Source organism: Nicrophorus vespilloides, unplaced genomic scaffold (assembly GCF_001412225.1).
Source record: "Nicrophorus vespilloides isolate i.1.1-1 unplaced genomic scaffold, Nicve_v1.0, whole genome shotgun sequence".
NCBI classification, from domain to species: Eukaryota; Metazoa; Arthropoda; class Insecta; order Coleoptera; family Silphidae; genus Nicrophorus; species Nicrophorus vespilloides.
Window position 1 is genome coordinate 121,152 of NW_017097173.1, and position 13,896 is coordinate 135,047.

At 33.9% G+C, this 13,896-nt stretch overlaps 2 protein-coding genes across 5 annotated transcripts; one reads left to right on the top strand and one right to left on the bottom strand.

Moving 5' to 3' along the window:
- Positions 1 to 463: 463 nt before the first annotated feature.
- Positions 464 to 5,661, bottom strand: LOC108559269 (KAT8 regulatory NSL complex subunit 2). 2 transcript variants are annotated; one of them, XM_017916491.1, is made up of 9 exons: positions 5,583 to 5,661; positions 2,217 to 2,489; positions 1,931 to 2,151; positions 1,705 to 1,873; positions 1,485 to 1,648; positions 1,296 to 1,432; positions 1,112 to 1,237; positions 826 to 969; positions 464 to 766 (listed from the first exon to the last, which is right to left on the bottom strand). In XM_017916491.1, the coding sequence occupies exons 2-9, from the start codon at positions 2,486 to 2,488 to the stop codon at positions 482 to 484; spliced, it is 1,518 nt and encodes a 505-aa protein (XP_017771980.1). In that variant the 5' UTR covers position 2,489; positions 5,583 to 5,661; the 3' UTR covers positions 464 to 481. The 2 variants fall into 2 exon arrangements, with proteins under 2 accessions (XP_017771980.1, XP_017771979.1); XM_017916490.1 differs by lacking the exon at positions 5,583 to 5,661 and adding an exon at positions 4,909 to 5,036.
- Positions 5,662 to 5,755: 94 nt separating this feature from the next.
- Positions 5,756 to 13,675, top strand: LOC108559268 (cyclin-T2). 3 transcript variants are annotated; one of them, XM_017916489.1, is made up of 6 exons: positions 5,756 to 6,134; positions 8,199 to 8,411; positions 8,561 to 8,728; positions 8,792 to 9,207; positions 9,278 to 11,160; positions 13,356 to 13,675. In XM_017916489.1, the coding sequence occupies exons 1-6, from the start codon at positions 5,989 to 5,991 to the stop codon at positions 13,434 to 13,436; spliced, it is 2,907 nt and encodes a 968-aa protein (XP_017771978.1). In that variant the 5' UTR covers positions 5,756 to 5,988; the 3' UTR covers positions 13,437 to 13,675. The 3 variants fall into 3 exon arrangements, with proteins under 3 accessions (XP_017771978.1, XP_017771977.1, XP_017771976.1); XM_017916488.1 differs by lacking the exon at positions 13,356 to 13,675 and having other exon boundaries at positions 8,792 to 9,071; positions 9,135 to 9,207; positions 9,278 to 11,733; XM_017916487.1 differs by lacking the exon at positions 13,356 to 13,675 and having other exon boundaries at positions 9,278 to 11,733.
- Positions 13,676 to 13,896: the final 221 nt, after the last annotated feature.

Genomic DNA, 13,896 nt, shown 5'->3' on the forward strand with positions numbered 1-13,896 from the left:
CGTGTGACATATTTTCTTGCTCTGGGACAGATTCGTTTTCTTTTAGCACAGTAATTAGCGGTAATTTTGTTTTGTTTATTGTTTTTTATGGACGCGCGTGATCGTAATATGGACGTTTTATTACGGACAGAAAATCTGCGTCTCCTCAATGTACATTTTAAAATCAACACATGATTCTATGTTCCTCTTCCGGAAATCGTACGGATAGTAAGTTTTAGGTTTTTGTTGATTATTTTGTTTTACTTTTGTACAAATTTAACTATAGTATACTATTTACAACAACAACAAAAATATAAGTTAATAGTATTTTACGTTACATAAAAATATTTTAATCAATATCAAGAAAAACTAAGTTATTTGTTTTCTTTCTTTTATACAATTAATACTTCATTTGTTTTATTTTGTATTAAATAAAAAAATAATAAATATTAAATGTTTGTATTTCCTCTTATGACAATGTTGTCATAAATATACAATTATATTACTCGTTCTGATCCAAATCATCCTGCATTCTTATAATAGACATATCATCATCTGTATTAAGAATTTCTTCCTCCTTCACCACTTCATCCATATCACATTTCATACTATTCATCAAAGACAGATCCACCTCGCTGTCCATACTTGTCGTCGACTCATTATTGATCAGACTGTCTAGCAAGTTTGTGGGTATAACAATATTGGAATAATCTATTAGTTCCGTTTTCACGTTCGGGTTATTCGCATGTAAATCGGTCATGTCATCGTAATCGGATTCGGAATCCTTCTGGAAATGGTCATTACGAAATTAATTTTCTCTAAAAGTTGCTGTGAGAAAATACTTACTCTGACTTGAGAATATGAGCGAAGCGGTGGAATATCCCTATGCAAAATACACGTTTGGTCGTCGAATATTGCTTCCACTGGAGTTGGACATTCAATGTCGGCACGTTTTCTTCCACACGCTCGGAATAGCACTTGATTTGGATCCTAAAAAAATAGACAATAAAACCTACTTACAGAAACCTAGTTTCGAAACATTTGCAAGTTTAGTCATAGTTATGCCATATTACATAGCTATTAATTAACATTACATATTGATAGGACATAGGTCAGGTAGTAAAGTAATTACCTCTAAAATGTGTTTTCTGCAGTGTCTAGCAACCGGTAGTGATTTTTCCGTGCATTTGACTCCGCCTTCGATATAAGCGCACTTAGTATTGTAATTTTGCGGTTTGTGTTGGGCTCCATCAGTAATCTAAAACATAAGCAATTACAGATCAATTTTTATAATTAAAAAAAAAACCTATAACAACCTTCATCCTCAATTCGTTCAAACGCTTTCTCAAAATAGCATCAGTTCCGACCTTCTTGTGATAATGATTAAGATCTTTCAACTTCCTATACATCCGTTGTTCTTTGGGATTATCTTTAGATTGATTACTAATGCTACCTACAAATTCTATAATTATTTTGAAGTCAACCACTATTTAATGTATACTAACAGCATGTTTCTTTCTCGCGTTTCAAGGCAATCAGATACTTCCGTCTTTTCTCTTTAAGCATATGTTGCAGGTGGCGGTATTGATCGATGTAGAGATTTTGTAACCTACTTAATTTATCTCTTGTAATCATCGTTATTTCTTCGGCTGAATATACGTTGGCATGTCTAGAAAATGAATAGATTAAAATTGGGTTAACCGATTTCAGTATTTCGGTTGTTACTTTAAAATATCCTCCTGTTCCGAGTCAATACTTTCATCATCGGAACTGTCGGCCTGTGCATCTTGCCATACAGAAGTGTATGTTGCTGGTTCCACATCACTTTCCGACTCGCTGCACATGTCCAGGACATCGCTGCAAGAAGCGTTAATATGTGAAGCATCAATTTCAACTGAAATATATTAAATTATACTTAGTTGTTGCGGACTAAAATTAATAATTATCTTACCGAAAGGATCCAGAGACCTCGTGACCTTCGGATCTCCTTCGTCTGGGCTTATGCGTCCTTCATCAGAATGCTGTGTACTTGATGATACGTTTCTTGATCTTGGCCTCTTCACGTAGTGGGATAACGAGCCTAGCAGTGCTTCAGCCGTCCTCGGCGGAGCTGGCCTGCAACCTTGCTTACTTCTCAGCAGATGCGCTTTTAATGCATGCTCGCTGCAATATCTATAAAAAAAAAACAATAATTAATTAACATCATAATGACAATTATCTATTTTTATAAAGCATACCCAACATCTTTCTTGTCGACCTTAGCGGGCAGGAAGCAGCGTTTACCGTTACTCGGATAGACAAATGAGCATTGTTTGAAGGGAGCACTCTTATCACAGAGAATGTGTCTCAAACAATAACTATATCCGTCCAATGTTAATTGCGTGCAGGCAAAGGGCTTGTATGAACACTGCTTTTTGTTTTGCAATTCCATCTTTATCTCTGCTCTTAAGACCGCGGCGGCTTTCGCTGCTGCCGCCGATCCTGGAGGCTTGTCTGTCTGCGTTTGCATTCTGGAAGCAGAAATAAGCACAATAGAATCGTTGTTAGCTGTATAACAAAGAGGAACACAAAAACTTTGAAATCCAAAATCACTGAGTACAAGTATGAAAGATACATACAGTACAAAATTGTTATCTTTTTTATGGGATCGATATACAGAAATAGGGCCGTTATGATTGAAACAAAATTTTAATTTTTACAGAAAACACTTCAGTTAAAATAAAAGAAATCTAAAGACAGAAATACTTCGGACCAATGAAAATTTGTTTATAATTAAAATGAAACTCCTTTAACAAAAATATCATCTGTAAACGAAAATCTGAAAAGCTTCAAAATTGACGATTCCTTTCAATATTTGTAGAAACACGTGTTGTGAGAGAAGATTCTTTCGGAATGGGTTCATAGAAAGGTCAAAATTTTCCTCGTTGCCACTATTATGGTCAGCTGTAAAGACTGACAACGAGGTACATTTTGTCCTTTCTATGAACACGTTCCGAAAGAATCTTTGCACACGTTCTCAGAACACGTGTTTCTACAAATATTGAATTGCATTTGTCCGTAATCCTGGAATATTATATTCAATAATAAGTTAAACAATTAATATTGTTTATTTATATTACTAGAGCTTAGTTTGTGTTTATTAAGCAAAAACTCTATTGACCATACGTCTTTCTGCTCAAAAAAAAATATTGTTTTAAATTAATTAGTAGACAAAATACAAATATTTTCAATAATCTTTATATTATTTAAAAATAATTAATAATTTTGAATGCCTTAAATGTTAATGTAAAATAAGACTTGACACATTCTTACAGATAAATGCAAATAATCTATTTAAATACAGTGGAACAATTTGGGAACGGATTAAACTCGTTAAGCAAGGTTACACTGTATATTAAGTTGAGATTAATACAAGAATTGTTAATCATTAAAATATATTAAAATTAATAATAATTAGTATATTAAGTATAATAACTTCTAAATTCTTTGCAGAAAGTAAAATTTCTAAATAAATTCTTTTCAATTTACATATACAGTGGAACCTCGCTTAACGAGTTTAATCCGTAATCTTGGAATATTATATTCAATAAGTTAAATAATTAATATTGTTTATTTATATTACTATAGCTTAGTTTGTTTTTGTTAAGCATTCGTCTTTCTGCTCAAAAAAAAATTGTTTTAAATTTATTAGTATTTAATTTAAATATAGTGGAACCTCGCATAGCGAGTTTAATCCATTCCAAAATTTCCAGATTTTTACTCGTATAGTGAAACACATTCAAAAGTACACATAATATGTACACACAAGTTTTATGCGCGCAATTCGGAATGCAAAACGTCGCTCGTTAAGAGTCATTTTTCTTACAATTCACTTGGTTCGTTAATTATGTTGTAAATCACTGGATGAAAAGTAAATAAACAATTTGGTCAACATTGATAAATATACTATATACTACAATAAATGTTTACATCTGCTCCTGCTCATTTAAATACAAAATAAATAACATCTTTATAATTTCTTTACTATTATTAAATAATAATTTGCAATTGAATGTAAATTATGTAATTAAATACTCGTCAATTAACATATAAGCTTATGTTTACATTATCTTATATAAACACAAAATAAATAACTACTTTTTAATTATACAGTGGAACCTCGCTTAACTAAATTATAAGAAAATGACTTGCTTAACATGCGACGTTTCGCATAACGAGTGACTATGAGAAGAAAAGTCCCGGATTGCGCGCCTTCTACATCATTTTTATAACTTGTGTACATATTAATCTTCGATTTTCTTTATCACGTTTCGCATAACGAGTGACTATGAGAAGTCAGTTAAAAGCAAACTATAATTTGTGTTTTCTGTAAATGCAAAACACAAATGTATTGTGTCCATCATTATTATAATATATATACACACAATGTACGCTTTTTTATATAAACAAACATTAAAAGTATAAAGAGTCCCCGAATTGATACAAGTCTTATAAACAAATGTAATAATTTTGGAACAAATTAAACTCGTTAAGCGAGGTTCCACTGTATTTGATTATGTTTACATTGAGTATACAAAATAAATATTTGTTTTTAAATATGCACTAATAATCAAGTTGACATTAATCACAAAATAACATTAGAATAATTATTATGAATGTAGGTAAAAAATTTGCACTGCAGATGAATATTTAAAAAAAGCGTAGTGAAATAAGTGGAAAGGTCAGGTAAAGATTTTGAAAGGAAATTTCCTTTTTAAGGAAAGGAAAATACCGCACGGTCGTGGAATCTTGTACCTGCAGTACAAACAATAACAATGGTCAAGTTAACCATTCGAAAAAGAGATTTTTTGACTGGCCAATGGGGACACAGGATTCAGACGGTCATAAAAATTTGCAAACAGTCCGAGATATTTAGAAAATATAACTCACAAGAACATCTTCAGCATCGGTGAAATGTACTCAGTATCTTAGACGTGTCGCGGAACTACAGTGCGACGAAAACAATAACAACAACCGTGCGGTACGAATACCTGCATCCATCTGAATTCTCCGAATCCTTTGCTTGGTGGTAGGGGAATTTCAGTTGCTAGTAGGTTGCCAACCGATGTTTTTCAAATCATATCTTGCTGATATCTTGTAGCTGTCGGTCATCAGTCATCAGCATATGCAGTGGAACATCAAGACACATCTTGAACATTTCATCTGCATTTTCGGCAATTAGTTTTGCGATCGTTTTAAAATATTTGTGCAAGTTTCGTGTGGTAGTACTGGTGAGAGTGCAGTGTAAAAGTTAGGGGAATTTCCAGTTGATGTTTGCTTGTTGTCTGAAGCGGAAGCGGCCATCTTTAGTCAGTTGAGTGTTTATTGTTGGAGGACTTGGGGGGAAAAAGGTAAAACAGCGGGCTTTTCGGCGGACAATTTACGGGTGTTAATTATTTATATTAATTTTAGAATAAACAATTTGTGATAGTGTGCTTCGTATAATAAGCAATTGATCTGTGATATCGTTGTGTTGAACAGTGTGGTTGGTCGGCCATCAATGAGTGAATAACATCAATTTCTACGACTTTTCTGTATGTATAATATTATTATTTGAAAACTACCTCACTGGTTTTGCAAATACTGCATCAAACACTCGAGATACCGCCGAGCTTTCTGTTGCTAGTTATTTATGGACTAAACTTAAGGAAGAGCGACGAAACATCGAAATTACGCAGCGCTCAAGTGACTTGTTAAAAACCTAGTTCGTTAGTGACGCAAGAGACCCTATTTTTTTTTTCTCGTCCAGTTCTTTTACCAAGAGAAATCGCGAGTATCGTGGAAGAGAGCTCGTTGCACCCCTTACCGTTAATTCGACGTCGTTCTATTATTATGCTATTCATATCATTTTGCTGAGATTGAGATTTTTGCTCAATTCTCGAGTGAATAAATGCGCTCCGCTAACTTGTGTATAATAATACGTAGCGACATCTGCACAGTATCGTTCATCTCGTGTCGTGACGTTCGTAAATGGCTACTGAGGAAAAATGGTATTTTACCAAAGAACACCTGAATAATTCGCCATCCAGGCAATGTGGAATCGACGCATACAAAGAGTTGTACTATAGACAACAGGCTGCCAATTTCATACAGGACATGGGCCAAAGGCTTAGAGTGTATCCTTTTTTACAACTATTATAAACACCTCTTTGCAGGTATTAAGCATGCCCATTATCTACCCACAAAATATCTTGCATCCTAGATTCTTCTACATCCAGACTGGCCACAAATTATTTATTTTAGCTCTTCGGACCAATCCTTTCCTATAAAATATACAAAATAGAATTCTGCAAATTAATCAATACATGCAATTGTCTGAAACTATGATACTAGCAGCGATTAATAACAAATAACAAAACAGACAGTGAACAATAATTTAAAGTAAATCAATGCTCGATAATCATATATTCTGATTACCTACTGCAGGTGACATAAATTTATCTTCAGAACATATCATTTTGTTTAACAATTCTTTGAGGAACTATTCAATTTAATTAACTAGTAAATCATACTATTATTCATTTAATTATAAAACCAAAGTTCTTTTCTGCCCTAATTACAAATATTGTTAATTTTAATAATTAAATGCATTCTGCTACCTGCTACTGCTGATTTGATAAAACACATTGATCATTCTATAATTATTTTATTCTTTTTGAGAAACAATTCTATTACATGAAATTCCTGCATTTTAAAGTACATTATGGAAAAGCAACTTGTTATCAAAAGCCTATGCAAACTTATTTACAAAACATCAGTATATTTTCTGTGCAGTAAGAGATAGTGCAACACATGCAATCTAAAATAAAATGTACTTTGTATCAGCAAATTTTCCGAAAACATTTCTCTACAGAAATTCAATCAAAACAAAAACTTGATAAATGTCATTCTTCTAACCTTTGTTGTGACGTTTTTCCTTTTCTGCATCTCTTCTACATTATTGTTTGTTTTTTTTTTGTTGCTTCATTTTAACTCGTACCATAGATTCATCAAAACTAAATGATATATTTTCATTAAATTATAGAAATGGCATTGCCACATCTTAAATGTCCTTACTTTGTTCAGCTATATAAGATCTTCTAGTTTTGATTTTATTTTTCAGGTCTTAAATTTTCATCGATACTTTACTCCCATTATTTTTGTTATGCTCTTTTTTTTGCAGGACATTATATATATTTTTTTTTTCACTTAAAAGATCTAAGAGTTGATTAAAAAGAATAATTTTATTTGTATTTTTATTTTCACCGAATGATTTGTTATAGATCACTTCTTCTTAGCATCAGAAAAGCAAACAAATAATACAAACTCAATGTAAATTATAACATTTGTTAAAGACAAAACGAAAAAGTAATAAATGTAATTATTTTCAAACAGCATATAAGGTTTATATTTCTTAACTGTTTATTTATTTAATCATTTATTCTATCTCGATTTTTTTTTCCTTTTTATTCTTTTTCGATATTTTTTTTCTCTCACATTTTATCATTTTCATTTATTTTAAATCTTTGGTTTTAATTTTTCATACCCTAATTGAAGTAGATTTACATAAAACTCTTAAAGTTACATTTTCCAACGTTATTTAAATATATATTGTCTAAATATATATATAAGTTTATTATAAACTAGTGAAAACTTGAAAGTCTTAATTCAAATAATAATAATACTATTATAAAAAAAACTTTATAATTAGTAGAAGTAAGTAGCACAATCAATTTTTCAATTAATGTTTTTTCTTTTCTTTCATAAACTTAAGATAAGTGTTTCTTTTTTGTTTATTTTCTGTTGCATGCATTTCATTGAAGTATTTTACTATACTTGTACAGAATGTACTATTTTGAGTATTGTTGTTTTATTGGTAGCTGATGAAGTATCATGCGAGCACATATATACGCAACAAGACGACGTTTTAAGTGTGCCATACTTTAGTGCATGCACTTTTAAACAAATTGTATTGATTGTTTGCAGAACGAAAAAATAAGGTCGGTCAGGCCTTTTATTAATCCATCGTCCTTTCATTTCATAGCATTCCTTCCTCTATTTTTTTTTATTATTTTATCCACCTTCTATATGAATTTATTTTTATTTCAATGTCCTTCTCCACAGATTTTATTTATTTTTTTGCTTATTATTATTTTGTTTATTTTTATTTTTTCGAATATTTCCTTAATAGCAATTATTAGATCACAATTATGTATAAATACGGCGACTGTGTATATGCATCGTTTCTACGTGTTCCACTCTTTTACCCAATTCCCATGGCATTCGATGGCGGCGGCTGCAATCTTCCTTTCAGCGAAGGTGGAAGAGCAGCCCCGAAAGTTGGAACATGTCATCAGGGTACACAATCTGTGCAAGAATCCCCGAGAGGCGCAGTTTGACGTTACTTCCGAGAGGTAAGAAGACTTTCCTGTTTATTAATTACATGTTTTGCTTTTGCTTTACTGATTGATTATTGCTTGGCTTTGTGAATTTTAAAATTGCAAATTTTGAATAGATCCAAAAACCAACCGATATATATATATATATAAAATATTCATTATAGATACCAGCAACAATCGCAAGATTTGGTTTTCAACGAAAACGTCCTGCTGCAAACTCTGGGGTTTGATGTTGCCATAGACCATCCTCATGCGCACGTGGTGCGCTGTTGTCATCTAGTAAAAGCGTGTAAAGACCTGGCACAGACGTCTTATTTTATGGCAAGCACTAGGTGGGTGTAGAAATGTTTTTTGTGAAACGACAAAAAAATTTGTATTTCTTTGGCCATTTTTAGTTTGCACGTGACTACGATGTGTCTGCAATTTAAGCCGACCGTAGTGGCATGCTTCTGCATACACTTAGCGTGTAAGTGGTCCAATTGGGAAATTCCATTGTCCAACGAAAAGAAGGAATGGTTTTCTTACGTAGATTCGACTGTAACTGCTGAATTGCTTCAGCTCCTTACCGACGAATTCCTCGTAATTTTTGAACGCTGCCCTTCGCGTTTAAAGGAGAAGATAATGGCATTCGGCGAAGGGAATAGTATGTCCCGTAATAATCACGCCTCGCCTTTGGTAAGTGCTAATAAACCCAATATGCCCAATTTTTTGGTCAATAAATTCTTGGGTTCAAACCAGGATGCGGAGCGGAAATTGCACGCAGCTGCGGACGGCAAAGATCCGCACCACAGAAATCACCATGATAAATCAGGTAAAGCTTACATATATCTATTATATCCTTCTAAATGAACAGTATTTATAAATTGTAATGTATTTTTTAGGTGCTGAAGATCCATATAAACATAGATCTAGACCGCATGAAGGCAGTTCAAGTAGCCAGCAACAAAGAGAAAGAGAATATAGAGAGAAAAAAGACAGAGAACGAATGGCCCATTCGAGCGGCAAATTGCCAGGTCCTTCTAATTCGTTAAGCTCGTCTGGACAGTTATCTGCATCAACGTCCTCCTCGTCGACGTCAGGCTCGGCGACGAAAGTCACTGGTGTGCCGTATAGCGCAAGCAGTCACCACAGACCATCGTCAGTGGATCCGAAGTTGAAGCCGCACTCGAGACACCCACAATCCATGACACACATGCGGCCCGAAGCTGCGGCAGTTCGCGATCCGACGCGAATAAACAATAGTGAAACAAACTTAGACATGAAGAAAGAGAAGGACATGCTAGTGCGTAGTAGTGAAAATGTTGATAAACGCGCGTACTCTATGAAACCTGTGACTGATATGAACAATTCACAATCCTCAAGCGAAATCGCTAATTACTCAAGTGATAAAAGACAAGACTCCTCGAGATCTAGACAAAGTTCCTCATCAGATATAAAGTTGCACCAACCCCCCAGCCGACGACATGAAGATGCGAAGTCCGTGCATCTAAAGCCCGAAGACCCTAAGAAACAAATGGCTTCCGGTTGGTATGATAACAAAGCCATGTACGATAACAAGAACAATATCCACATGAAACAACCAATGACTAATTCTACCTCGCAAAAAACTAAATCGCCTTTCGCTCCTGACAACACATCGAAATCCGTCCCCAAAAGTAGTAGTAATAAGTCCGAACCCCACAATGGCAATAGCAATGGAGGCTACGGAATGCACTTGCTAGATGATACACTCAAAGACGAGTCTCCGCAGTATCAAGCGCCGCCGCTCGCCAAGAAGCCGAGCATGTTCTCGCCCGAGAAGACGCCCCCAAGAAAAACTCAACCTCCCAACTCATCGAACAAACGCTTGTCGGATACAATTCATCTGCCTGCCCCGATTTCTCCGCTGGATAGTAGTTCATCGAAGCGAAGTCGAACTGCGAGCAGTAGCAGCTCCGACCCAGAGCAAAAGTTGGCAATTAAGAAGATCGAACAGCAGGCGGAAGGTTTCGAGAACATTCTGCGTGAATCCACCATCAAGGAGAGCAATAATGTTGACGATGGTCACTCCATTCAGCCATACACAATCTTAAAAGAAATGAAGGCCCCGGATCTGCTGGCCCCGTTTAGCTCTAGTTCCTCTGTGCCTCTGTCTCAGCCCATCGTTAATGGGATTGAAACGAATCCGACACTCATTAGCAATCTGCTGAAAGAAGCACCGACAGTGCCTCATCTACCAGCTATTACTAATACGATAGCCGCCGCTGTCTCCGAGGAGCAGTCCGCCACAGCCGTCGTCCCGGAAGTGGTGAAGGACAAAGAGCACCACCACAAAGATAGAAAGAAGAAGAACAAGGAGAAGCACAAGCACAAAGATAAGAGCAAAGACGAGAAGGAGAAGAAGAAAAAACATAAGGATAAGCACAGGAATAAGGATAAAATTGAAGAGACTGTTCAACCAATTAAGATTACGTTATCAAAGATCCAGCCGCCGGAGGCGTCCTCTATGCACACCTCCAATTCGATCGCACCACCTCCCAAGACCGGTGGATTGAAAATAACGATTTCGAAAGATCGAATCAAAAGTGACATGATTGGCGAATTGTCGCAGGGAAATAAGATATCGAAAGACATCACCAAAGGGCCGCACGGGGAGGGTTTGGTGCCTAGTAAAAAACGTGAGCGTGACCACAGCTCACCGATAGACACGCCGCCGGTGAAGAAATCGAATTATAACAAACCCCATCACGGCGACAAGCAAAACGGCCGCAGTTCCTATAACAAGGTAAGCAACTACTCAAATAACTCCCGCTCCCATTTTAATAACAACGTGTCTAACAACACGTTCGGTAACGGCCCGCCTCCGCCAGCGATGTCACAGAACTTTTATTATAATTATCCACCTCCAAACATGGCGCAACCCCCGCCGCACGCCATGCATACTATGGGCATGCCGCCCCCATTTTTGACCTACGACCCCAACGTGTACTACTCGCAGTATGCAATGTACTCGCATGGCATGTATCCAGCCAATCAGCATTTAGTGCCCGCCAGCGCGCCGCCCCCATTACCGGACGATGCACCACCGGATCACCGACCACCACCACCTCCAGAATAAATTCACAAGAATTAGTCTCTTCTCAGATGGCGCCAATATACAATCAATTTAACGTAATCTTTAAACAAAATGAACTCGTTAATCTTTTGAACAGAGTCTCCTTGTATATATTGTAAATACTTTTTTTTTAATCGAATCAATTCATACACCTTTTATCTCATCATATGGTATGTCTTGGAATTATATTTTATTTGAGTCTATATATATATATATATCAAAAGTTAACAATTAAAAAATTATTATCGTTGTTATTTTATTCAGAAAACGAGATTGGAATGATAATGTTCCTTTTCAGAATTTAAATAAAAATTTTTGCAATTGGACAAATTAATTATAATTATATTATGTCTTAAATCTAGTCTAATGTATTTATTACATATGCAATATATATATAGATATATTTTATGATCAACAGATTATGTACATAAGTTAAATTTAATATTTTTTTTTAACTTGATTCATGTATGTTGAAGAGCAAACATAAATTTACAACAAAAAAAAGAGAACTCAATGCGGCATACATAGTTTTAATTTTAACGATTATTAAAGTTTTCGTAATCTATGCTTAAGGAATAAACATATGAATTTATTAAATTAACATTGACTGCTATATTAGTATTATCTTTAACTCAACAACACACACACACACAAAAACATGCTCAAATGGTAGTTAAAAAAAAGTTCCATAAATAAGTCATAGAGGCTATTATTTTTGTGGTTCTCTTCAGCCATTATTTTTAACTAATATTACTATTAATGAATCTTGAATAAATGGAAAATAATATTTAATTGAAGATTCAAGGTTACCAGAATAATCAAATATTAAATGCGCCATCTGTAAAGAAATTTTCGTGAATGGGACAATTAAAATTCTGTGGTGCATATCCAATTTGTGTATGGCAGCTCGTAGATAATCTAGTTAGTTACTTTAGGAATTCAGAATGGACCAAGACTTAGAATTAAGGATCTAACAAAAATATATATATACATATATTTACACCCATATATTTGAGTAGAGTACTTAAAATAATTCAAATTAGACAATTGATTTTTAATTAACTTTGAATGGTGCAAGTTATGTAGATTTTAGAGTTAATTTTGTTGTTTTTTCTTTTATGTGTGTTGTAAATATATTGAATTTTTATAAAGTACGCAAATCAGTTAGCAGTTTTTATTTCTTATGTAATGGTTAACAACGTCTGTAAAATATATCTGTTTTTATTTGTGTAGTGAGAGAAAGCATTAACAATGAATCATTAGATTTATATTATTTTTTGTTGTTAAATTTTAATTTATTATTTTTTTTTGTAACCATAATAATGTTTGTAAATAGTTTCATATTTTTTATTGTAACTGTAGAACAATTTTATTTTTGTTTGTTAACTTTTCATAATTTATTTGTAATCATCGATTATTATTTCTGTATATTTACTTTGGTTGGAGGACAAAACCAAGATTTTTAATTTAATATTTTCACTATATATAAAATATAGTTTTCCAAAAAAAAAAAAAACAATTTTATGTTGCATGGGATTACGTGAGTTATGGAAGTGGAACGAAAACAGAAACATCATGTTACGCAAACATCCGGATTTTTCGTTCTTTTTTTTTTGTCTGAAATAAATTATTAATTATTTTTAATTAAGTTTTGATTGCTTTTATTTTATTTCACCTATTTTTTTTTATATATATATATATATTTTACTGTACTTGAGTATCGAGATCTGGCATGCTTCACTTGAATTGAACTAACAAACCTATGTAGCATGAAAGTAGAAAACTTTTTGTTGTTTTTTTTTCCCTGTTTTTAGTGGCGTTGTTTTTTTGCTCTTATCATGATTACGGTGTTTGGTGCTTTGCAGGTGGCGCAAATGGGTGATGGAGACTCGTCCATTCATAGGTTGGCTGAATCTAAATACACCAACAAAGGGTCCTCGACGTAGGTTGTGATTGGACGATTGTAACACCTCCTCCTCCCCCCCACACGTTCAAATCTATCTGCGCGTTGGCGACTCAACAAAGCTCCGCCCTCACAAGTTTTCAACCCCGCCCCCCAAAATCTAATCAAAAAAGAAAAAGAAAGAATGTTTCGCTTTTCTTAACTTTTTTAATTCAGAGAAGACTTCTTACAACCCGATGATCGCAGATGCATGTCGCTAATATTATTATAGGATTTATTCAATTTGTATGAATGATTAGAAACATTTTTTTATTTAATTATTATTTTAATAAGAAACAAAATGTTTGTATAATTAAAGGAAAAAAATTATATATATATATATACATATATAGATAATGTGTTACAAATTGCATATTAGGTATTTTGTACAAATTAGGCATACACTTTTTTATTTTATTTCGAGTGTTGCCAATCAGTTTTAGAAAGAAAGGGAGAAAGAGAGA